Source organism: Aquila chrysaetos, chromosome 9 (genome assembly GCF_900496995.4).
Source record: "Aquila chrysaetos chrysaetos chromosome 9, bAquChr1.4, whole genome shotgun sequence".
NCBI classification, from domain to species: Eukaryota; Metazoa; Chordata; class Aves; order Accipitriformes; family Accipitridae; genus Aquila; species Aquila chrysaetos.
Genome location: NC_044012.1, coordinates 16341270 through 16367038, shown reverse-complemented (window position 1 = coordinate 16367038; position 25769 = coordinate 16341270). Strand labels below are relative to the sequence as shown.

Below are 25769 nucleotides of genomic sequence, written 5' to 3'. Positions count from 1 at the left end.
CTTAGGGGTCTTCCTGCCTTCCCTTCTGCTCCAGAGAAGAAGAAAAGAGAGCCTAGGTGCCATACTTGTATAGCCAACGCTTCTGCAGGTGGAAAAACACGTTACATACATACACAACACAACAGAGCAAACAGCAACATTTAGCAGTACAAGTTCTGGTCAGGCTCAGTTTTATTTTTAGCGTTTTCATACTACGGCCTTAAAACATCTTTACTATAGTATCGGCTAGAAAGTTTCCAGCATGCTGCATGGAGGGCCTGGTGCTTCCCATACTTTCAGAATTGTATGGGAGAGGATTTCTCTTTAGGAAGATGGAGGCGGAGGTTTTGGAATTAAAAAGCTGCATTTCAATTCCAAGTATTCCATGAGGTGGGCAGTTGGCAAAAAAGAAGTCTTAGCACCGCTTCCTGATGACAGACAAAGACTGAAATTCTGGCTTCGCCCCACCATCCCAGCGCAGGACATTTTGTCCTCAGCCCTCCTGTGTTCTGTCACAGGGTGTCTGATCTGCATTGGCCAAGAGAAACCCCACTACAGCAAGGAGCTGTAGGGTGAAATTTGGGGCTTGAGTTGACAGACTTAATGGCTTTGAGAATTAGGATCTGTACCTAAAACTACCATCAAAAGTCAAGTGGAAAGTGGTGGGACTTAAGCACAGCTTGGAATTGGAGAAAAACCGCCCTGAATAATCCTATTTTCCAAACCCCACATTCCTCAGTTATTCTGAGAATTACAAACATACCAGAAAAAGGTAACTAGAAAGTGACTAGCCTGACAGTCCTCTTACATCAAAGATACAAATAAAAAGGTTTCGATTCATAAACTTTTGCTTCTTTTTTTTTGTATCCTTAAAGAGATAACAGTAACAGAAAAAAATACCTGTGGTAGTTTTTTTTTTTTTAAAAGCTAATTCTGGAAAAAAAAATGATTTGTTCTACACTCATAGCACGTAAATGTAAACAAGCTTTGTTGTAGGACTGATGTTCATTAATTTACAGGATTCCTCAGTAGCAACCTTACTCCCAAGCAAATAAAGCCAGGACACAACACAGGTGGTGTAGTACCACAAAGGCTTTAGATGAGGGAGTATACCTACCAGGTATTTAAACAAAAACAAAAAAAAAAACCAACCAACAAACCAACCAACCAACCAAAAAAAAAAAAAAAAAACCACCCCAAAACCAACAAGAAAACCCCCACTTGAATATGGTCAAAAATTATTTTTTTAATTATGACTTTGAACTTTAACTCTTTTACTTACTAAAAGAGAACTTCACAGAAAAGGTTACTTAGAAACATCATGCATTTTCTAGCTGAATCAGCCATTCTTCAGTTAAATTCTGGAAGTGCCTTTCACTCGCCATCAAGGGGCGGGGAGGAGGGAAGAGGCCAATGCAATTTTCCTTAAAGTTCAAAAAAAAAAAATTCACATCAGGGGAGAAAGAAAACAAAGAATCCTTGCCAGGATTTTTGTCAAAAAAAGGAACACAAAACCAGGAGAAGGTATATGGAAATCCCAATACATCTTTAAAAGTGGTATAGGTATTTATGTGAGCACCTTGCAATCCCAGGGCTGCATCGGGACCCTCCATTGTTTTGAGAACACGTAGCAGCCACAATCATTCTAACAGCATACAGATTATTACAATGGTATCTTATTTCAGTTCACAAGCAGTTTGATTTAAGCTCTTAATATAACAGTAATGCAAGGAGTTCCTGACACCCAGATTTGGGGAAAAAAAAAAAAAAAAAAAGGGGGGGTGTCTTACCATACCCTTTGTGTGCAAGTCTCAAACAATGTTTTTATGTGGTCACTGAATTACATCTGACAAAATGCCTCTCTCAGAAAAAGGGAACTTATGAAAATAATACAGAAACAAAATGAAATTAGAGTGAATTGCTTTAAATGCATGCTGGTTTTCCTGGAAGGTACAAAAATTAATGGTTTGAATTTATTTGGAAATTAGACCAAAAAAACCCACCACTCAAGTAAAAGCTTCTTCAAACACAAAGGCTCACCGTGTTTCAGTCCTTGTGGAAAAACTTCAAGTTCCTTAATTTGCTGTGACTGTCAAGAGTTTTCAGGTTTTTGCCAATTATCTTAATGTTATATATCTTAACAGTATGTCCGGCACAAACTATATTTAGATTGTTTGCTAAATTAATCTGTGCCAGAAAAGAACAATTATGTTATTTTCAATTACCAGTACCATTGCCTGAATTTGAATTTGCAACAGTAAATGTAAGGCTAGACGTTTCTATCCAATCCTCTGGGAATGCTTTTACTGAAAATTACTTACTAAGGAAACAGAACTTGAGTTTATACGCATTTTCGGTTGGTTGTTTTATGTTAATAGTCCACAAGATATGCATTTCATTTATATACTTAAACTACAAACAGATTTTAAATTAATTTGTTCTTCGACACAGTTCTCATTCTGTAATTTTACCATGCTCTGATTTTTTTTTTGGTACGTTCTCTCCAAATACAAACATAAAACCAAGCCAAGTAGTACTGGTTAAAGTTATTCTTGTTCCTCTAAGGTGACAATCTTTAAAAAAAAAAAAAACATACTGTGAAAAAAATACCTTCAACACACACCACAAACCCCAAATAGTTAAACTATTGACTATAACAGGGTTTACAGCCATCTTCTGAATGTCAAAGCATGATGTATAAAAAGTACTTCACAAAAAATGCTTATTTAAATCTTGCCACTTGTTTCTTTCCATTGACAGCAAACATAAAACCACATAGCAGTGATAACTCCTTATCTACACAGTTGGGGATTCAACATTTTGCAGGCTGCAGAGAGGCCAAAGCAGCAGCCAATGCCACCGGTCCTGCTGCTTCTGAACAGGGCACGGAGCCCACAGCCCTCCTTACATTCTTTACTTAATACAATAGACCCAACTTAACTTCAGCACCTACTTTGGTATAAAATCTCAACTCGGAGCTAGATTCTGGTGGGCTAGGTGTCGGACAGTGAGACAAATAAAGCAGCAATCCATACTTTCAAAGGACTGCTGTTTTTAACTGAAGCAGAGACAGATGATGCCTTAGAGACCAGGATAAGCAAACAAATTTAGTTTCAGATACCTGTTTTGATACCAGGCTTATCTGCGTGATTAAATGAACTGATGAAGATCGCTTACATCTATCATCTATTTACTTATGCTGCATACTGTCTAGATCAGTCCAATTTCTGCCACCTTCAAAGTATCTTCAAGATCTGGCTTTGCCTTTGTAGGCTGTCAAGGATCTTGTCTTCGTCTCAAGCTTACCCTAAACCTATTTAAACAAACCAGTGCCAAAAGAGCCTCCAAAACATTTAATTTGCACCACATCATCTCTTCTTCTGGTGCCTTGCCTTTATCTTCCTTAACTGTGTCAGAACAACTTTTATAGCCCCAATCTTACAGCTTAGCTCTTCTGTACTTACAGATCTCCTCTGGTTTTAGGGCCCAATCTGACACTTCTTTAAATCACTGATAACATCCCTTGTCTTCCATGGACAAAAGTCTTCAAAAGTCTTCGATGCTTTTCCTATTATCTTCTATCTTGTCCCTTACAAGCAGAACATGCTCCCTAAACTAATGTACAAAATTATTACCCCTCATTCAGTCACAAGCCCTCCATTAGACACCAAAAGCAAGTTACACTAAACTGGTAGCTAGGCAGGTGATAGAGTAAGATTTTCTCATTGAGAGAAATAAAAGTATAGACACCAAAACATGCAGTTGGCTGATTATTATTAGATAACTATAATATCATAGAAACCCTAAGGGAAGATGAGGGCTCCATTTTGCTGTGGAGCGCTGTTAAGGGCAATAGACTTTGGCAAAGATCCTAACAACATGGGATGTTAGGAAATCACATATAAAAGTGGGATTAATATTAGCAAGGAGGTTAACAAAACACCAAAAACACCTCCCAAGAACTACAGCTTACCTCTCTATCAACTAAAACATACCTGATGTGCTGGAGACAGAGCTGCCAGCCTGTCAGTGTTTTCATGCCCTCAGCCAAACAGGCCCACTAAAATGCTCAGGTCTCCTCAGATGAAACAAAGGTGAAGGGATTATTTTAGTTTTTGCATGTTAGGGTTTTACTACAAACTCACAAGAAACCAAAATGCCTTCGCACATCCTCATTTCTCTTCCAGCTATTAGCTAGAAATTGCATGTGTACCAGAAGATAAAAACAAGCACTTTAAGCAGTAAAAATCATATACTTCTGCAAGCAATATGGTTCATACTATGTACCTATCTTATTATGACACAATTTTTTTTAAAATTTTTTTTTTTTTAAGACATTCAACTGATTAGTGCATAGCAAAAAAAAAAATAATCCATGCGTTCCTACTGCTGGAATAGTTTAAGATCTAAATGACAGTCTGTCTTTTCATTTGAAGGAAAAAAACAGGGTCTGGTAGATCATATTAATAAAACCAGGTTTTCTAGTGGATGCCCTATCCTCCATATATTTATCTGCAACTTTCAGATTCATATTTGAAGATGAAACACTTCTTTTCATTAGTAACCTAAAAAAATAAAACCCTAAACAAAAAATAACATACTTCATTGTTCTAACAGTCCCCTGGAACCAGATTCTGACTGCTACGCTGGATGTAAAATGCAAAGTGCTACACTTGGGACAGGGTAATCCCATGAAACAGAGCAGGCTCTTGACTGAATGACCAAAGAGCAGCCTTGGAGAAAAGGACCTATGGGTCCTGGTGGACAGTAAGTTGAAGAGAAGGCAGCAGTGCACCCTTGCAGTGATGACAGCTAATAAATAACAGGCTGCATTGGCAGAAGCATGGCCAGCAGGTCAAGAAAATTGATTACTTTCCTCTACTCAGCACTCATGAGACCATATCCTGGAGTACTGCGTCCAGTTTTGGGCCCCCCAGTACAAGATGCCATAGGGCAGGTCAAGCAGAAGGCCACCAAGATGGTTAGAGAGCTAGAGCACGTGATGTACAAGGAAGGGCTGAGGGAGCTATGTTTATTCAGCCTGGAGAAGAGGGGAATATAGCTGTTTTCAACTACCAAATAGGGGTTATAAAGGAGGTGGAGCTAGACTCTTCTTGGTGGTGTGCAGTCAAAGGAAAACAGGCACTTTTTGCAGCAGGGGGAAATCCTACTAGTCACAAGGGGAAAAAGGAAAAAAAAAAAAAATGTTCACAGCAAGGGCAGTCAGGAGTTGTGGGATTTCCATCCTTGGAGATGTTCAAGGCCTAGCACAACCTATCTGACTGCAAATTAAGTCCTGCTTTGAGCAGGGGATTGCACTAGGAGACCTCCAGAGATCCTTTCCAACCTAGATGATCCTGCATTTCAATGTAGCACCCAGAAAGTGAGCGCAGAACTTTCTGCGTGAAAATCCTTTTACGTGCTCCAAACAAGTATTAATACCTTTTATCAGGCTAATATTATACTACCATCAGTGTACAGCAAATATAACTAACATGAGGATTAAAATCCACGCACTGTGCCATAACCCACCTAGCTGCTCCTTCCTCAGCTGTTACACTCCAGCCCTCTTCGCTGCCTGCCCCCGCCAAATCCCAGGATAACCTTTCAACCGCTCTGTGCTCCTCAGGACTTCTCCAGGCCAGGCTCAATGGCCCTGGAGCCCTCCCAATCCCACACTCTCACTCACTCATTTGATTAGCAGGCATTGCATCGCATCACATCACACATTTCATCCAACTCCTGTAAAGTAATAGCACTAACAGGACTTCCAGGCAGTATAGCTGCTTAAACTAATTTTTCACTTTCTCTTGCATTTGACAAAGTACCATATGTCAGGATTTCACAAAGTCAAGTCATTTGCAAGTTAGCCGGTCAGTTCCTGAGCCTGCTTTCCAATCTAAGAGACTGAAATCTAACAAACTGAGCAAATTTGGTCTTGGTAGTTCCATGCCTAACACCATGGGCAAAAGTTTGCCAAAAACTAGATGCCTGTGCTAAGGCAGCATGTTAAGAGAAGAAGGGGAGAAAAACTCCCATTTCAAAAATCAGCATAACAAGATGCTTTTGTGTTTCGTTGTGGGTTTTTTTCCTTAAAAAAACGTGTATGAGAGGATCTCATTCACAGAAACAAAACCGAAGCTTTTGATATATGGAACTTCATATACAATCTTCATCAATCAGTGACATTTTTTGAAAATAGTTTCTGTATTTTACAGCTTAAAAAAATCTCTATCAGAAATATTTGAAAAAGATATTTTAGGCAATTATAAAGTTACTTAGATAATATCTCAGTATAAAAAAAAAAAATATTAGGTTTACTACTTCCCTGAATTCAAATTCATCAGATGTAGAATTACAAGGAAGAAAGTAAATCAGGAGACTTGATTTTCAGAAATACCAATCAAAATTAAGTAAAACCAGGGAGCTCCATGTAAGTGTAGGATCTTCTTACACTTATTTCCACAGCAAAAACCTACCATACTGAATTTATCATAAATGAATCTGAAACAGTCTTCAATAAACCTCATGAAGTAACAGATCCAAGTGCTGACAGTAATCCACACATTTGTCACACGCTTCTCTTGGGAAGTTTGCTGTAAGTGCCTGTGCAATTCTAGAAACAGGTAAGAGCGAATAGCAAATATGAGCATTCTGCCACTGCTCAATTCCCTGAAAAATATCTTGAGCTTTTAAAATTTTTTTCTTGACCTGGCACATAACCAAGAATATCCTCTAAATTACTTTTTCATGCAATTATAGTTTTCCACCAGGATATGTGAGGATTTCTAAACAATGGCAGTGGTGCTATGTACAGACCTCAGGACTGCAAAAGCACATTCTTATCACTGCTAACACCTAATCTCAAAGTATGCTATATTTTTTTACGCTGATGTGACTTTCATATTGCATCAACCCAGAAATATAAAAATACTGAATGTAAAAAAAAATGCAGTATTAACATGAAAGCAAAACTGCTCTGCTCAATAAATTTTAGAAGTTCAAAATGATTATATTTTTGGAAAACATTATTCAATAAGGGAAACCTTAGTTTAAAGTTCCTCGATGTTTCAAGTTGGGGTTTTCCCTAGTGTCTCCTGATATGCAATGAATCTTCTCAAATTCATCTTCACATTGTCAAGAACACACAGTTGATCTGTACTATATTGTCCTTTGCCTTCTTTTCGCATCTGTAAAACCAAAAAATAATTACTTTACTCACGGAGAAGTTTCTCCTATTACATGACCTAAAGTTTATAGCAAGTCTATATAGGTCTTCTGTCAAGACATACTACCCATGCCTTTTGAGAACTCCAACCTGTTCACGTGTGCACATGCACAGCTAGCAGTTATGTCTGCAAGTCAAATTACTATAATACATCTCTGCCTAAAACTAGACTGCTACTGGCACGCTATTTCATTCATAAATCTGAAACATTCATATAAAAAGCTACAGAAAATAAGTTTAAGACCTTGCACATCTAACTAACCAAACAACTGTGGCACCGTCAGGTATTTATTTTTTTGTGTGTATAGTGCTTGGCTTCAAGACTATGAAAGTCACTCCTCAGGCTTCATCTGACTAATGAAACAACGTATTAAAGGTCATTCTCTATTTAAGACAAGGATGTACCTAAAATTACAGTTCAGAACTTTGGCCTTGTGATTCTTAAAAGTACAGAATACATGATCTATTTTAATTAACCAACAACAGAACAAAAATGTCCACCTGCAACTACAGCACGTTGAAAACAAAAGATGTCAATGTAATTTCTCTCCCACCAATTTAGCTGTTCTCCTCCAGAGACATCTACAGGATTTTTTTTTTTTTTTTTTTTTTTTTTTTTAACAAGGGTATCAGAACAGTACAGTGATTTGGACATCAATAATGCTGATGGTGTAATGGAGATGTTGCAATGCAGATGCTGCACTGTTACCTTGATGGTTCCATGAACCTCAAGGTAAGTGCATTTGCTTTCCTCTAAAGTAGAATATCAGGAATTCAATTATTTGTTTTCTTTCTTTGGTCATCATTTAAAGCCATATATTCCTGCTTAATTATCTCTTCTAGCAGCCCAAATCTCAAAGCTTTAACCCACATGGTGTGTTGAGACCCTGAGCTGGCTGCATTTGATGCCTACCCTCATTTTGAACACTGGCTGAAATTCTTTCAGTGCTGGAAGCAACTTGATCTGTACCGCTGCCTTTTCTGCTTCTTTACCATCTGCAAATACATCAAAAAGTGCATCCAAGGCTTCCCCTGCTACCACAAGAGAAGGTTCCTTCATAGCAACCTCAAGAAGAAATTTTCCAATCATCTGAAATAAGAGAGAAAAATTGATTTTTCCAGCAATGCTTAAGAAAACTGAAAGAAGTATCAAGACTGTTGTAGGCTTACAGTGCAAAGTTTGGTTTTTCACCTTTAGTGTTTCAGCTGTATCTTGTCCTTTTGCTAGGACACTGCCAGAAATTCCAAGGATGCTCACTACATTCACTCTAACACTGGCATTGCTGCTGTGAATACCAGCTTCACACAAAGCCAATAGCTGCTCAGGAGTCATACACTGTTTAGCAAGGGGGGGGAGAAAAAAAAAAAAAAAAGAAAAAAATAGACATATTTACATTTTCATGGAAATTTTCAAATATGACATTTAGATAATTCGCTTTTACAGAACACAGGCAAATTTATAACAGAGAAACAGAGTCCTGTATTATGAAAACTACATGAATTCTGAAAATTTAATTAGCAAGAAACAGTTAAACTCTCCCTTCCAACTTGTTACGGTGTTTCTTCCAGAACATAACCAAGGCTGTCATGAAGCTGAAGGAAAAAGTTCTGAGCCCAAAGGGGTTTTCAAAAATTTACCTAGCTCAATAGCTATTTCCAACTCATTACAACTTACAGCATAGAAGCTAATTTTTCAATTTAAAGCCAGAAAGGACCAGCAGGCCACCTAGTATTACATCTTGTATAACAAACTATTATGCTTCATTCCTATATTTAGCTCACTGATTCATGTCCAACCAAGATTCTAGGACAATGAGCTTCAACTAGATGACATCAGGAAATAAAAGAATCCACATTTCTAGGTGCTAATTTACTAAATGGTTGTCACTATATCCATCTCCTAAAGATACTACCTGTGGCTTATTGCTATTTTGGTTTTGAAATACCTTTCATCTGTTTACATGTTAAGGAGGAGATACATAAAAACATATTCCTGTAAGGTCCATGAAAAATACAAAGAGTGAATGCTACTAAATCTATTTTTTCAGTGTTCACAGTTGCTGAAATTTAGCACTTCATTTAAATGGTTTTGTTTCAAAAACTGTCCAGCATAATCTCACATCGTTTTGAACCTACCAGAGCATTTGAGTTTGAAAGCTTTTACCTGGGAGATGTTCTTTGATGCCATTGTTTGTAGAAGAGCCCTCAAAGCACTGGTTATGGCTTCCAGGAATTCTGTGTCTGCAGGGAGTTCTGTCAAAGAATTGAACCCAGAGCCAAAAGTTAAACAGTAAGATGAAGGATACGAGAACCAAAGAAATACAAATTCCTTAATCCCTTTAATTGTTCCTCCAGGTACTACCACAAACAGGAAGAGCTAGATTTTCAGAGGCTGGTCTTTGCAGGTTGTAACCATAGTGATTTCTTTGAATTCAGTATTAATTGCATCTGGAGGTTAGACCACAGTTGGTCCTCATTTTCAGGCACATCCCTAGTTAAGACACTTGTGTGACCTAACATATGGTACAAGCCACAGCTGTCAGAACAGAAGCTTGATAACTGGTATCACATGGAGGCCATAATACAGGAACTGAGAAAACTACAGAAGCTGACTGCATACTTTAACTCCTTTCTTCTGTCTTCTAAGCAGGCTTTTTAGACACCCAGAACACCAGACTCCTTCCAATTCAAAGAACATGTTTTTCCAGTGGTTTAATAATCTTTCAGGAATGTATGACTCAAACACTGCATTATTCTCGTTTAACTTCAAATTCATCAATACCAGCCATCATCTTCAATGCATGTTCTGCATTTGTTGAAGCTTTTTCTTTTCCTTTAATATGTTCTTATTTTCTGGACCACTCTAGATACAGAACCTCTTGATTATTTCATGCGTATCTCCTCCTCTCCCACGTAAGCAACTAGATCTTTACACCTCTTTTTCACCCTGCTTAGAGAACTCCTTCTAACCACATGTTGGTATGTTATCAACTCTATCTGGCAGTTGCCATTACATAGCATTTAACTATTAAAAAAATATTATGTTAACAAAAATGGACTTGGGCCATTAAACTAACTTATTAACATCCTCTGTCTTCAGGCAGCCCCTTCTCCAGTTTTATCTAAGAACTTTGACTATTGCGAAGCATAACATGTAGACCCTGAAATCTTGGAAGTCCTGCTCTTCAAACACAAGACAAATGTTTTATGTGTGCTTCCTTGCATATGTCTTCATATTTATTTTCATTTCCTGCATTTTAGTTTTTCAAGCACTACACTCTCAGTAATAATGTTCCCATAGACTGATCATATGCTTTTAATGACATTGAGAAAAGAGTGTTTTGCAGGCAGATGCATTTTCAAGCATTAATGTAGTGTCATACTATACACTACAGCAAATAAGAACTACATACACCACATTTGTGGCTACAAATGAAGACACTTGAAGGAAGGGAAGAAAACAGCTTCTCAAGCTTCTAAGAGACAAGAAATGACAAAGCCATGCATATGCTAGACTTCAACAGATCTGTCTTAGGAAAAATGTTTTCTGACAATTTTGAGAATTGGCAAGCTTTCCCAGTCTCTAAGAATACCTCTTATTTTTTGAAAAGCCATCATCACTGACCTTAAAACAAAAACAGATTATCAGAATAGTCTGAATGAAGCAGCCTGTCAGGGAACCAGATCATCAGCTTGGAACCAGGTGGGGTTTTTTGCCTTTTTTTTAATCTCAGTTCAGCTTCTCTAGTGTCAGTAACAGAGAGATCATAGCATAAATGGTCCAACAGTATTTTTGGAATGATGCTCATCTGATGTATAAGATTACAAGAGGTAGCTGGAAATGCTAACTGCTGCATATCTACACTAGACCATCTAATAATACTGCTACTAGCAGATGTATGGGGAAACCATAACAATATCTCTGTGAAATAATATGCCTTGGAGGAACTACAGTGGATAAATTCTAGCGTTTCTCAGGATATATCTGATATTCTAAAATAGTATTTTTAGAAAAATGGTATTTATTGCCTTCTGCATTGAAATCGAACCACCACCATAACAGGAAGTTGAGCAGCTTTAATATCTAGTCATAAAAACTTTGTATATTTTCTTATTACAAATACGTTTTCAGTAAAGCTATGCAATCATATGCATAAAGCATGCCCTGGAGACAAGGGGGCTGCTCTCCTTCCTACTGTAATAAGCATGTACATTCTGGAGATTTTTGCAACAACCACTTTTGCCACAATTTCCTAAGATTCCTAGAAAAAAATGATGTGAAAGACTGTGCTAGATACCCTTTTTTCACGTCTGTTTAGGCTAGTTAGAACATTTAAAAAGAAAATCTTCCATCTTCTTCATGGCTTGTCTGATTGATCAAGAACTGATATTCTCACAAATATGATCAAGCAAACAGTTGGTCTCACAGCAAGGCAGGATTCATCCCCTAACTTGGTGACTTTCTGTGTGCACACACAGATGTAAGGCATATTCTTGCATTAGAAGCATACTTGCTCAAGATGCAATTTGGATAAACACATACACAGCACATTTCTGACATTCAGTATCCTTATTTTGAAAGGCCAAAGGGATAAAGTTAGTAATACAATGGCATTAAAACATAACAATGTACATGGCTACCTTATATCTATATGATCAGCAAAGGGGGTCAGCAAGCCCTGTTTACTTAACATCTTACCCGTTTTAGAAAAGACTAGCTGTGAGAGATGCTGTGCAAGGGACTGAAGTGCTGAAGCTCCTCCAAGACAATCCACGTCTGACACTAACAAAATGCTATGAAGACACGTTAAAGCTCTACACTGCACTGCATTCAGTCTGAAACAAACAAACAAAAAATGCACTTAGTAGATCTCTTTGAAAAGAGATGTCAAAATACAAAGAAGAATCTTGACTTAAATAAGACTGTGATCCAGTGTGCAGTTTACAGAAACACTGGTATCCCTTTATTCAAAATCATGTATCATATCTGCCATTGTCCAGATCTTAAAAGTAACCCAAAGATGGACAATCCTTCTAAGATTTCCAAAACAACTGAATATACATGAAAAATAGTAAGAGAGACAATGAAGTTCCTACTTTTTAATTAATGGTTTCCAAGACGGATTGTGCATACAGATGTCTAGAGCAACACTGTTCGGAAAACCAGTTTTTTCAAGAATCTGGGGAGGGGAAAAAGAAAGGTTTAGCAATAAAGCTTTTTTTTTTTTTTTTTTAGTGTGTTTGGAAGGAAGACTGACATTTTAGCTTAATGTCAAACAGATACTTCAAACTACATATTTCAAAGCTTTCCAGATAGCAAGTGTCTCACCTGCCAAAAATGCCAGAATCTTCCTCAATCACTCAAATGGTGCAATTACACACTGGGTTTAGCATAGCATACTTTAAGTATCCAACTCTACTGAACAAAAGGTGATTTTCTATGTTTCTGCTATTCTTTTTTATTTAAATCTTTCTTCTTACAGATTCCACTATGGAATTTTCACAGATAGGTGCAAGTGTAAAAGACCTTGCCATGAAACTTAGACTGCTTGGTATTAAGTACAAAAAGCCTTGAATGTTTTCATCTCGTACCTTGATGTCTTGGGTCAGAATTCCGCAATGCTGCTGAACTAGCATAGTAACTGATTCAAATGACAAACTTCATCTTTACAACCCCAAATAAGAACGAGCAAAACAACTCTGAAACAAGAACATCTGAATTCTTGTCAGTGTCAAATATTATACTTCAGACACTGTGTATAAAACAGAGAGAAAGAGGAACTTGTACTTTTGCAGTGCTGACTGGTGCCATTGACATATGTTACTTCCACCTCACTTAGCTAATATGGAAATCTGGCATTCATGCTTCTACTCAAAGTTTCCTTTCTTTTTGCAGGTAATCTTTTTCATGTCTGAATCAAGGAATAATAACCTTTGTATTTTGGAAAAGCCAAATTAAAAAAGAAAAAAAGCAAAACACAATTTCTGACACACATGAACCTTCTATTCCCACTTACATGAAGAAATTATTTAAGTCATGACAGTTCAGGTGATGATACTCCACCTCTAAGCCAAAAAAAGCGAAGCTAAGCTGATTTAAAAAAAATATTCCTTTTCTCCAGATGGATTGGGATAATTTGTTTGCCTAACCTGGGATACAAATCAGGCACAAGAGAAAGACTGTACCATGTGTTAGAAATAAAAGACAATACCTTCTTTGGAATTAGGTTGTTCAGAAATGCTGAGTTAACCTCATCAGAGAGGCACAAGGGTGACATGAGCAGCCCACTCCCCTCATTGTATGAGTTTTCCATAAACAAGTCACTTTCATCACTGCTGGAGAGTTCTTCCCATTCATCATCAGAGGGATCTGAAAACAGAAGACAGACTTGTAACAGCACTCACGCAATAGGTATCCTACTTCTCAATTATACTTGGTTCCACCCCTTAGTTTAGGAGTCTTTAAGCTCTTGGGCTCTAATGAAGTCCACAAAAAGCAAGTGCCATTAAGCCACAGTTCTAAATATTATACTACTTTTGTTTAAACTGTTTTATTTTAAAAGATTATGTATTTAATATTCACTCAGGCAACAAGCATTCTTATGAAAGAGGTTCTTCATACATGGGTACTTCATTCTCTGATATTAACTATGCTTCACTTAAAGATATCAAAAAAGGTGTAGAAGAAACATTTTATAAAGCATTTATGAAGATTTTAACTTGGATTGTACAATTTTACTTTTTGAAGTAGATTCAAGCATGCAAATACACCAGTGTAACTTAATTTGTTTGCTAACTGCAATCAGTTTAAGGCAACTGTTTTCTCTGGCAATACCAAAGCCACAGACATGTCCTCTTGACTGGGCAGTAACTGGACTGGATGAAGATGCTACTCTCTCCACAGCAAGGCCAGTTGAAAAGAAACAACAACAGCAAAACAAGGCAAAGCAAGCCATATCATCTCTGTTAGCCATTTCAGGCAGCATATTTTAAGTAAATTAAACTAGGTTTATAGTTATAAACCTGAACTAGGTTTATACTTACATGATTTACTCTACTAGCAGATCTGTAAGGGCAGACATGGTGAGAGGGGTTCAGGTCCTATTACCAATGGGCACAGGTACTGTAAAGTGAATAATCTGTCCATGGCTAAAGGCAGACTCAGCCTGACAAGCACAAAGTCAGTCCATCATTTATATTTAAACTGATATATCTATGTCCACAGGGTTTACACTGATTTATCTAAAGTTGTTTTAAACCTGGTAACATTTTAACTGGTGTGACACTGGTGTTTACACAAGTCCTAAGTCTACAGGTTGGACTGATCCTCCTCACTGACAGGTGAAAGCTCTGCCTGTGTACATAGGTCTGGATATTTAACTACTGTGGAAAAAAAATATCCCATTCACCCCCAAGTAATTTTGTCTCACAACACAGATTCACACGAGATCTAGGTACCGTAGTAAGTATGGTAACAGCCATGCACTTTTCTGTGGCAAAAGGTAAATTCATTAACTTAAAATACAGCAGTAAGGGTCTAACTGAATGCATTTCACCTGCACCGTGCAGCAGCTTAAGAATTTATTTGAAAGTGATGACTAATGTTTATCTGATGCAAGGTATCTCATCAGGCTGTGGCAATTTGATCACATGGGCATCTTCTTTTGCTTATGGTAATATCCAATTAATTCTACAGCCATAATATGCTGGTATTAATAGCCTTTGCATGGGAAAAACAGTTGTCTTTCATGCTTTACCAACCCACAGTAGCAACAAGCATGAAAACAAAGCAGACATCCTGCTTTCAGTCAGTCTCTTGCGTCTTCTAAAAAAATAAAATTCCACCTGCATCTTTACAAAGCAAACAAAAATCTCCTTTGAAAACTAAATGATAACTGTATGAGCTGACCATGCAATTCAGCAACAACAAAGATACATCATCATATATTCACAGTCAGCGACCAGGGCAGAGCAGGAACTGGGCTTTAGAACGTTAGCCCATAACTAAGATCAGGTTTCTTGTAATGTTCTTGGAAATACAGAAGCATTTCCAATGGCAATCCTGTCTTAACTAGTGCTAGTAACCTACAAACTACAGACTGTACAGCAATGCTGAAGTCTCTTGACTTGACTTCCCCCCCATGTCCCCATTAAGGGGAGAGAGCACTCTGCTTCCTCCAAACGCCGGCCAGCGTTCAGTAAAACACGTCTCTTGCCAGACTGGTTATTTCCCTCAGTTCTGTGGCAAGCTGAGTGTTTCCATGAACTCAGCATAATGGCTAAAGCTATTTTAGTCCTCAAATAACTTGAAAATTAAATGAACAGCTGCCTCTGGATTCCTCTTAATTTCTACAGACTATGTTTCTGTCTGCCCATGAATGGGCAAAGTACTGTAGTGAAATACAACACAATCAACCTTACATTACACTGAGTGAATGGCAGAATATGCAGCTTATCCACAAGAGATTTTCCAATTAAAGGGGAGAGCTTATGAATTACAGCTCATTAGATGAGAAATGCAGTTATGAAAGGAGCTTCATATACTAGGTGCAGAATTTCCTTGCGCTGTAAGAGAAAAAAAAAATCACCATTGGGAATATCTGGGTATTACTGTGGATTTTATTAGAACCTGTAAGATTTACTCGGAAAGTTATCTCCTACACAATTACTTTTGCATCAGCCTTACAAACTGCAGTACCAATTAAAGTTTTCAGGTTTTGTAGGGGTTTGGGGGGAGTTAGTTTTGTTTGGTTGTTCTTTGTTTTTTTTTTTTTTAAACAGAATTTGAAAATCACTGATTTGTTTTCCTGAAGATTAGGGAAAAAGCTATCAAAACTGAGTATCAGAGTTCATAGAAGATACAGAGTATCTATTTCCTACTCCCCCCAGAATAACAGGCTTGCTTTCTCCTCCAAACAAGCTCATAAAGGCAGAACTCTGAACAGCCTAAATCTGCACTGTTGCCAGAGTTGCATGCAAAAGCTGTTCTCTCCTCCTTTTGCAACACTTGTAGTATCAAAACTAAATCAAAACTACAAGATTTATCTGATTAAAAAAAATGATGCCCCCATCCTGCAATAAGATTCACACCCATATTGTATCCGATGAACGCTTAGACCACGTTCTAACTCCACAAAGAATTTGCTGTAATATTTTTTAGGAAGTATCTCTTCGGCACAAGTGCTTTTGTGTTTGTTCTTAAATGTTGGCACATGTAGCATCATGCAAAAAAATCCATAAGCAACAGAAATTACTTAAATGAGAAAAAATCCACTTAAATTAGTAATAGAAATTACAATCCAATCTGCCCCTCAGCTGAGGGTATCAGAGACAGTAAGTCTATGTGCATTCACCCTTAAAAGCTAAGATCACTAAACAGCAAACTAAACATGACCTATTCCAGAAACAAAATGCACCACAGCACTTGCAATGAAAGAGATTCCTACAAACCTTCGCTGCAGCACATATTAACAATGATTTCCAGAGCAGTCTGCTGAGCCATCAGTAAAGCTGTCACTTCTTTCAGTTCCCACTTATCAGACTAAAAAATAAAAACATGAACTGAATTTAATTTTGTAAAACAACATTTCAGTGCAAATTAAAGTACCCAAGCTGTCAGTTAAAAATACAATCCAGCCATTTCCTCTTCTTATCCTACACCAAAACTTTAAAAAAAACACCAAAGAAAAGCATTATCTCTCATCTTTCGGTTGGATGTTTCAAAACAAATTCTACCTTCAAGAAATGCCACCTGCAATAAAGTTGTAACAGAAAAGATTACCTAAAGTTAGCTAAAGTCCTAACAGAAACATGTATTTCTGTTATTCTTTCCATGTATGCAATAGTGAATGCATTTTTTAATCTCTGAGCCATCTCCACTCACGACTGAATGGTTACAACCATTAAAAATCTCACTCGCCTTATGCAGAAATCAGAACTTCCCGCAGTAGCTACAGGTAGAAGTGTCAGATAAGCCTATACCTTCCACTAGAGGTAAAAAATGGAAATGTGCTTTCCTTACGTGCTGTGCAACTTGAACACACTGGAACAAGTTGTGCTGGAATTCTCCATGCTCATCTTTGAAGTTTTAGCTAAAATAGTCAAGCTATTTGGGAGTTAGGATGAGTAACACTTGCAGGTAGTTTACCCTGGCTAATGCTGAGTCAAGACCAGTCAGATGCTCAGCCAAATGCACTAAGCTGTCCGAGAGCCAGCCAGCCACGCTTACCGGAAGTAGATCTGAAATGTCATTTTCTCTCCTGACTTTTCCTTTTGGTATTTCTTCCATGTCATCATCTTCACTCAAAACACAGTTATCTATAACATCACTCATGTTTTCCTCTGTTTCTGCCTCCGCGGCAAGTTTTAACCTCTTCTTTTCAGCTTCATTCATACTAATAATCATTTCGCCAGCATCTATTGCTAATGATTCTGAAAAAATCTTCAGGATTGCATTAACCATGCTTCCCAGACTGCCTGGTGGAATGGTATCCTTGATATTCCAGATAGTGCCTAAACATGAGATAGTTGACATATAAAAATTAAAATACTCAATTCTCAGCTCTGTAATAGCCATATATTTTGTAAGGACACAGCCTCCGCTACTTAAAATACTCAGTACTTAAATTTCAGTGTGAGTGGTCAAGTCTTTTCTCTTTTTTCTGTATTTTTTTCTGTTTAGCATTTCATATACTCATCTGTAATAACTATGTTATGCCCACATCTCAAGTAAATTTCAGCATGGAAGCATACGCAGCATATTTATGTGGAGTGACCTTGGTGACACTTTTTACCTGCAATACACAAACCCATGCGAGATAACCAATTTCTAAGGATTCTCAAAATTAATTCATTACATTCTGGTATCAAAAGTCACCATGGTTGAGCATTTGAGGTAGAAAGAAGAATGCAAGGTAGAGAACCTGAGGTAAAAATCTACTCCTGTCGAAATCAAAATGATTCCTGTACTACTATTGACTCATTTCACTGCTGAAAACCAAATGAACAGTTAAAACGGGTTATCACACTAAGCAGGTACTGAATTCAGAATCAAGCATTTAAGACAGTTTTAAAACTAGTTGCAAATATCTGGTCACTCCAAAACATAATCCCAAGAGGCAGAAGTAACCTCACGAACCATCTATACAGGCTTTGACGATCAGATGTCCAGACTACAGCAGAGAAGACTAAGCCGCCTATCTTTCCCACCCTCCTTTACCTGCCGTGCTCTCCATCACACAGCAATGAACACCCTCGAGCACCGTACCTGCTATCAGCGTTCTCAGAAGGATATGCTTCATTGTGCTCTCTGGACACAACATCACAGTTTCCAATACTTGCTGTGCAGAAGCATTAAATGAAGAAAGAAGATCTGGATTATCTTCCGTCACTGCCTGCAAGCAGTTTGCTGCAGCAAACAACAACAACAAAGATAATTAACAAACCCAATAGTAGCTTTCACTCTTCTAATGAGAAAGTGTTATTTTCCTGAAAGCTGGAGTAATGAAACACGGGGAAAAAACATTTCATGCAGCATCATGTTGTAACGGTGTGACACTGTCCTTCACAAGCTGTGTTTTAGATTAAAAGACATTCTATGGCAAATCTGTACATAAAACAGGTGAGGACAGTACCACATCAGACATGGGACTAGCCGTATTAATTTCAGCTACTCAAAATTCAGTTTCTCCATTGTATACTGACTAGGGACAACACCAAAAAAGCTTGTAAGCACATGCACCTATAATACCATTACAAGACTATAATAACAATACTACTAATAAAACCACATTTTAAGTGATAGGAGTCGTTTGGGGTTATTTTAGATGGACTATGTCCTCTGCTCTACAAATTAAACCCTTCATTACCAAAACCAGAAAATAAAATGAAGCTCAGCCTCTGTCTGAGCTTGCTTTCCACAAAAGTCTTCCTCCCATGTAACCACCAATAAGCCATTCTCCTTTGGACTGAAAACAAGCACAACGGATGTCAACTTCTGAATGATGTGCTGTTCAGAAAGGAATTCAAAGTCTTATATTCAGTGTAAAGTTTAAGTAATGCTAAGGCAGGTGCATTATGCAATGGATATCAGTGTTACATTCATATGGTAAAGAAAAAAAAAAGTATCTTTAAACCCTTATCTTCTCTTTTTACTACTTACCTACTGAAATAGCCAGATCCACATTTGTGGAAAATTTCTTCATGTAATGTAACACAGCCTCCAGACATCCTTCTTTATTGAATATGTATACTGCGGTATTGTTGCATTCACTAATGCATAAAACAAAAAAATTAATAAAACGCTTTTCCCAGAAAAAATTACTGTAACAACATTTTAAGTAACATGTATTCACTATTACTCACATTTTAAAAACCTACCTAAGAATTACACAGTAGTCAAAGAGCTATCCTTTGTTATCAAGGTTATGATCAACTCTATATAAAAATGGAGAAAGAGAAGCTGCAATACCCTGGACACCTCTGAGGAAAGCTGGCTTCTGCCAGGTTCTTCCTCACACAAAGTATTCAGGAGTTTATTTGGGATCCTAAGTACAGTCTCACACAGACAGAGCCAGCCAGAGCATGAAAGGTAGCTTATAGCTGCAGGCTACAAGCCAGCCCAGGGCTTTCTGCAGCCATGGAAGACTTCATCCACAAACCCACTGACAACAGAGTGGGCTGTTGCCTCTCACATAAATATTCACTTACTCCAGAAAATGACTGCTCTTAACATTCAGAAATGCATGCTAAATCAATGCTAAATGTGACATTTACTTTATTTAACAGTGGGATTTGTGCTTCTTTATTTTTTCACAGTTCTTGCCACTCTTAAACTAATATACTGATACAGGACAAATTCAAACTATAAAAACCATGAGACTTAACTAGCTACAAGGGTCTTTAAAATTTTACTTTTGAAAATACTATGCCTCAGCATCAATGCCAGCCTCAATTTTATCAGTACCAAACTTAGTAATGAAGTCAGCAGTTCACAGGCATTGCCACAAAGTTCAAAATACAGAAGTAATTTATAGCACACTTAATGATTGCAGTTCCTGTTCCAAAGCACTTATGTCTACAAAAGCAATAAAAAAAATGAACACAAAAGATTGTCAAGTCAGAGTTACAAAGGGTCCTGTATTCTGTGTAAGGTGCTGAGCAAGCAGTTTCTGTACTGTTCTAGATTCCAATCCCTAAAACAAACCCCAATTTACAAATAAGGCCTCAAGCCAGCTGCCATACCATACAGACACACATAGAGGCAGCTCCATTGCAATACTGTACAGTGCAAAACAAAATCCTGTATGGACCAAATGTATAATGACATTATGGAGCTCTTAAAAAATGAAGAGAAACAATACAAAATTCAAGGAGAACTTTCAAAACAGGTTTGTATCACTTTAATGTTTATAGCCATTTCTGTATTAATAGCATTGCCATTTCTCTTCCTTCACCTGGTGTTTCCAATGTAGAATGTGAACTGCTCAATTAGTAGTTTTTCTTACACCATTAAGTAGATTTTTATCAGTGCCTCAGCCACTAAAGGATAGTTTGTCCGAACATTTAATATTAACTTTTGGGATGACCTGCAGAGGGAGGAAGTAGTACAAAAACTCATTCCCAGAGCACTGGAGTCCACTGATCAGAATTTAATTTTCTCCATCTCCCGTATCACAATAAGGATCTACAGGAACTGCATGCAAGACTCCACAACCCAAACTATACAGGAGACTATGACAGAACATGTTCAGAAAACAATATCAGAACTCAGGGTGAATAACCAATACAAAAAAAAAAATTGACACTCTCCTAAAACTTATGACCAACTTTGTGCACTTTTAGAATCCTTCACTTAGAAAAGTAATTTATGATAGAAGATAAACTTGTATTTCAGACCAGATGAGGGCTTGCCATTTATTAAGCAAGGCACGTGTAGGAGCAACACAATCAGAAATCAGAATCAGCAACTGAATACATCTTCCCATGCAAGGACAGTAATTTCTTTTCTGCCTCAATTACCACGCTCTTTTTCAGGAACAATTTAATTTAGCTCTTCTAAAAGGCCAGTGTTTATACAGCACTTACCATACATTCCACAGCAAATTAATAGCCTCATTAGCTATGTCTTCAATATAATTTTTGTTCATGTCTCTGCATTTCTTTGGAGAGAGCTGGTTAGCATCTAGTCCAGTACTACACTACAACCAAACAAGAGAACCAGGGTTGGGAAACAAACAAGCCAAGAAGAAAAGCAAAAACTTAAAACATTAGCAGCAGAGTGAATGAAGAGATCTCTCATGAAGTGTTTATTACCAGAAAACGTGACTAGTTTCCTACTCTCTATGAAAACTGGGCCACAATGGAATTGAACCATTGATAATTTTTTTTCTCTTGTAAAAAGACACTTAGGGTACTTGCTTTGTATTCAAAAGTCTCCAGAAGCATTTTTTTAATAAAGAAATACTTAGCCATTTTAGAATCTGAAATGCTGTTCCTTGCTAATAGTCTGTATGCAACTTTCAACAGTTCTTTCTAATCACAAAGATTAATTCAGCTAATATCTTGCTGCACTTTACAATAATGCTATTACCCATATTTTAAAATGGGGAAGAAACATACAGAAAATGATGGTATTGCTCAAGGCTGCTCATACAAAGACAGCAGGTGACAGAATTCAATGCAATTTCCAAACTGCACTGCAACACCTGGACCAAACAAAGAATAAGTATTCAGTACAGATTATTCTACAATAGCAGTAACTACCCAACTGTAAATCCAACCTTCCATTTAGACAAAACTGTTTACCAAAAAAACCTCACTAGAATAATGTTGCAACATAAATGTTGGATCTGGATCTTGACTGACAGAATAGACTTGTCTTGACTGATGTTCCAGACCCAAAATCTCCAAGCCATTTATGCAAAAATCATCCTAGGCAGCAAACCTCACCACAGACCCAAGTTAGCAGGTCAGTAGGCAGAAGCAAGTGGTTTGAAATCTCCAGAATAACTTCTGTACTATTAAACCTACTGAAACACTCTTTTAAAACATCTTTCAAATATCTTATCTTGATAATGGCTAAAAAAATGAACTATTTTTGAAAATGGGATAATTCAATGGCTAGATCACTTTTAAAAGCAGAATAAAAATAAACACACCTCTTTAAGAAGTGCAACAAGGGGTGTCATGATGTCTTTTGTCACCATGTCATCACAGACTTCAAATCCTCCACAAGCACTCAGATTTCTGGGAAAAAAAAAAAAAAAAAAAAAAAAAAAGCTTTAGATTAAATACAATACTTTCCAGGAATGTTTCAAAAAAACATGCATTCCGTATTCTTCTTTAAAGGTTATGGTACTTTTTGCTTTAAAATCAATCTGCTTAATCAGTAACTTTAGTCTTCTACCATCCTAACAGAAAAGAACAACTTCGGTGTTAGGAAAAAAAAAAATAAATAAAATCCACTTATCTAGTATAACTAGAAAGCTTATCTGTACTAGAACATGACTTCTGTCATGTTTTACTCAGTGTAAGGTAAAACATGGATGTTAACAAGTATTAGCATTACAATTTTGTACAAATAAAGCAAGCTGTAGGTCTGACCGCAGAATACCAACTCAAACTGATGCTGTTCAATATTTACAAGTTTCTCAAAAAGCCAGCTATGTGCATTCTCTAAATAATCCACTGCTCCTACAGTGTAATCAAGATACAAAATGCCATACTAACAGCATTCAAGTTCTCTATATTTCTTCATGCTACTGTTGATTTTTTTGCATAACATAAGGATGGAAAGCAGTGCATTCCATTGGGAGTAGATAAAATGGTAGTAACTACCTTAAACCCTGCTGCTGACATTGAAGTCTCATGACAGCCTATTGGAGCAAGAAAAGCCCCTCCCTCGGGGACTTTGACTGACATAGGCATACTTGCTCAAAATAGAGTTAAAGAAAGAGAGGCTGGCATTCAAGTTCATGGCTTTTAACAGTAAAACCCCATTCTTTTCTCTACCATGCCAGGAGTACCTCATTCTAACTATTATTAATTAAAATTAAATTAAATTTTAAAAATTAAAATTAATATTAAAATTAATATTTTAATAAATATTTTAAAATGCTTACCGGAGAGCACCTGCAGCTGTCTCACGAACAGCTAAACTGTGATCCATCAACAACGGTCCTAAACATCGGACAACATCTCTCTGCAGAAAGGCTGGGATTACATGCTTCTGCTGCAACAGCTTGGAAATACTGGCACAGGCATACTCTCTCACTTCAGCACTCGGATGCTGCAGCTGGGGAGACACAAACAGGGCAGATTAGGGGCGAGGGAAAAGGTAGCTGGAAGTTTTCACTGAGTGAAAAGACTGATCTGCCTTTTGATGTGCAGGCCCAGCACTGTAGCTCCTGTTTTACTACTCCTGAAAGGAATCAAGAGCTTTTAACTTCCATGGAAGTTTACAAATCTTTGCCTGGGTTATGTGTGTTAACTACTTGACTAGATAAATACTATTCTGGGTGTTTAACAAAAGAGCCGTAGTTCAGACACAGATTTGACAGTAGCTGGCACTGGTGAGACCTCATATTTACTTTTGATAACCATGTTTAAAAAAAAAAAAAAAAAAAAGGACAAAAGTAGGAGGAAAAAATACCATCAAGGAAGTAGAACAGCCATAACGTATGCCACCATAAAGAAAAACTAAAGAATCAAAAAAATATGAAAAAACACAATAGCCTTTACACTAAAACCATCTGCTTAAAGACAAGGAACAAGCGCGCTCTACGTCCACAAGACAACACTGACTTGTGCTGTAACAGAGGTTTAGGTGAGATGTAAGAATTGCAAACCATAAAAATAATAAAACAGCAGAAGAGCCTATCCTGGCAGGTCATGGAGTTTGTTGAAAACCTAACAGAAAAGATAAACATCTGCCGAAGAGCAGAGTGGAGAAGAGCGGTACATCAGATCCTGCCTTGCTGAAACTGACAGAGGTCTCTCAGTTCATCCTCCCCTGGGCATTTATATATATTTTTATTCTACTCTCTTTAAAAGACTAAATAGGTTAGTCCAGAAGAATAATCGAGCAGCGAGTTGTTCAATGAGTTCAGTTAGGTGAAGTGAACAAAGGCGATGTATTTACTTAAAGGAAAAGAGATTTCTAGTTCCGATTCTAAAGTCACATGCGCGGGAGGAGGTTTAAACTAGTTTTCATCTGCAGTACTTGAACCAAAACCAGGAATGCGGCCAACAGGCGGCCAAACCCAGTCCTTTTCAGCTTTTTCTGTCGGTTATTTCTTACATGTGGATCTTGGACTCATCGCTCTGGCTACCCGTAGGAAAACTCTCCGGGGGGATAGACTGAAGCCGAGCACTGCAAGAACTCCTCCAAAGCCTCTCCTGGGACGAGGGGCACCGAGCAGCCTCCCGCCCCGCCCCGGCCCCTCGGCACCGCTCCCTCAGGAAGGCGAGAACGAGAGCCCGGACGGGGTGCCCTGCCCCTCGCCCCGCCGGTGCCGGGCCCGGGGGCGAGGGGAGAGCGGCGGCAGCCGCCGCCCCTGCCTGCCGAGCCGCCCGCGGGCGCAGCCGTGACGCCGGAGAAGCGACGCGGCGGCGGCAGGAGGGACGGGCGGCGGCGGCAGGAGGGACGCCCCGCACGGCTCCTTCCCGCGCCCGAGGGCGGCACCGCAGCCGGTCCCTCGCCCGAGGCCTCGCCCCACCCCCACCGGCCGCGGCGGGCACCGGCCCCCGCAGCCCCCCGCCGGGCCGCGGCTGCCGGGGCGGACCCGCTCCCCCGCTCCCGAGCGGGGGTCGCGCCGAGCCCGCCCTACCCGCGGCCGGCCCCGCTTCTCGCCCGCACCTTCTCCAGCAGCTCCGCGGCCGGCTCTTCCTCGGGGCCGCCCTCCCCTTCGCGGCGCTGCTCGGGGCCGGCGGGGGAGAAGGGGGCCCTGCGGAACCGCCGCGCCCGGCTCTTCCCCATGGCTCCGCGGCCGCCGCGCCGCTCGGCGCCGGCGCACCCACGTGTGCGCCCCCGCGCAGGCGCAGCCCGGCCCGGCCGCCGCCGCCCCGGCAGGCCGGCCGCCCTCCGCGCCGAAGACGCGCTTACTGCCAGGTGACGAGCTCTCCCACTACGGACGCAGCGAAGCGGCAGCGCCGTCGCCGGCACACGCGCGGCGCGGGTCACCGGCCGGGCGAGCGCCGCCAGCGAGATCAGCGCAACACCCTCCGCGCCCAGCGGAACGGGTGTAACTTACCCCGGCCCCCCCGCGAGCCCAGCACCGGCAGCGTCCTTGCGTGGGTTCGAGGACACGCCGTCTTCCTCGGGACGTCTCCCCGCGTCAAAAACTCAAACAAGGTAAATGTGGAATGAAACACTTTCCTCTAGCGGCACTTACAGAGGCTGGATTGACCTGCAGGATGGAAAACGGGAAGGACTTTCCCTCTGGTGTCAGTATCTTAGACTGCAAGAACCACATCGAATAAGGGAAATGTTGGTCCGGTATGAAAGTTACAGACTTCAGCTATAAACTTCTGAAGTTCTTCTGTGTTCACCTGGGATCTGTAT

General features: G+C 39.1%; 1 protein-coding gene across 6 annotated transcripts; it reads right to left on the bottom strand.

Moving 5' to 3' along the window:
• Positions 1-153: 153 nt before the first annotated feature.
• Positions 154-25739, bottom strand: HEATR3 (HEAT repeat containing 3). 6 transcript variants are annotated; one of them, XM_030023819.2, is made up of 16 exons: positions 25065-25224; positions 23329-23501; positions 22366-22453; positions 21293-21405; positions 19368-19477; positions 18474-18614; positions 17436-17719; positions 16658-16748; positions 13420-13577; positions 12305-12387; positions 11907-12043; positions 9372-9460; positions 8400-8543; positions 8121-8297; positions 7026-7169; positions 154-1403 (listed from the first exon to the last, which is right to left on the bottom strand). In XM_030023819.2, exons 1-15 carry the CDS (start codon positions 25182-25184, stop codon positions 7050-7052), a joined length of 2028 nt encoding a protein of 675 aa, XP_029879679.1. In that variant the 5' UTR covers positions 25185-25224; the 3' UTR covers positions 154-1403; positions 7026-7049. The 6 variants fall into 6 exon arrangements, with proteins under 6 accessions (XP_029879679.1, XP_029879680.1, XP_029879683.1 ...); XM_030023820.2 differs by lacking the exon at positions 25065-25224 and adding an exon at positions 25600-25739 and having other exon boundaries at positions 1206-7169; XM_030023823.2 differs by lacking the exon at positions 25065-25224 and adding an exon at positions 25459-25477 and having other exon boundaries at positions 1206-7169.
• Positions 25740-25769: the final 30 nt, after the last annotated feature.

Coding starts and splice junctions, on each gene's coding strand:
- HEATR3 (XM_030023819.2), bottom strand. CDS start 25,184: ATGGGGAAGAGCCGGGCGCGGCGGTTCCGCAGGGCCCCCTTCTCCCCC. Junction 19,478..21,292: donor AATTTGCTGTGGAATGTATG/GTAAGTGCTGTA, acceptor TTTATGCATTAG/TGAATGCAACAATACCGCAG. Junction 8,544..9,371: donor CATCAAAGAACATCTCCCAG/GTAAAAGCTTTC, acceptor CTTGCTAAACAG/TGTATGACTCCTGAGCAGCT.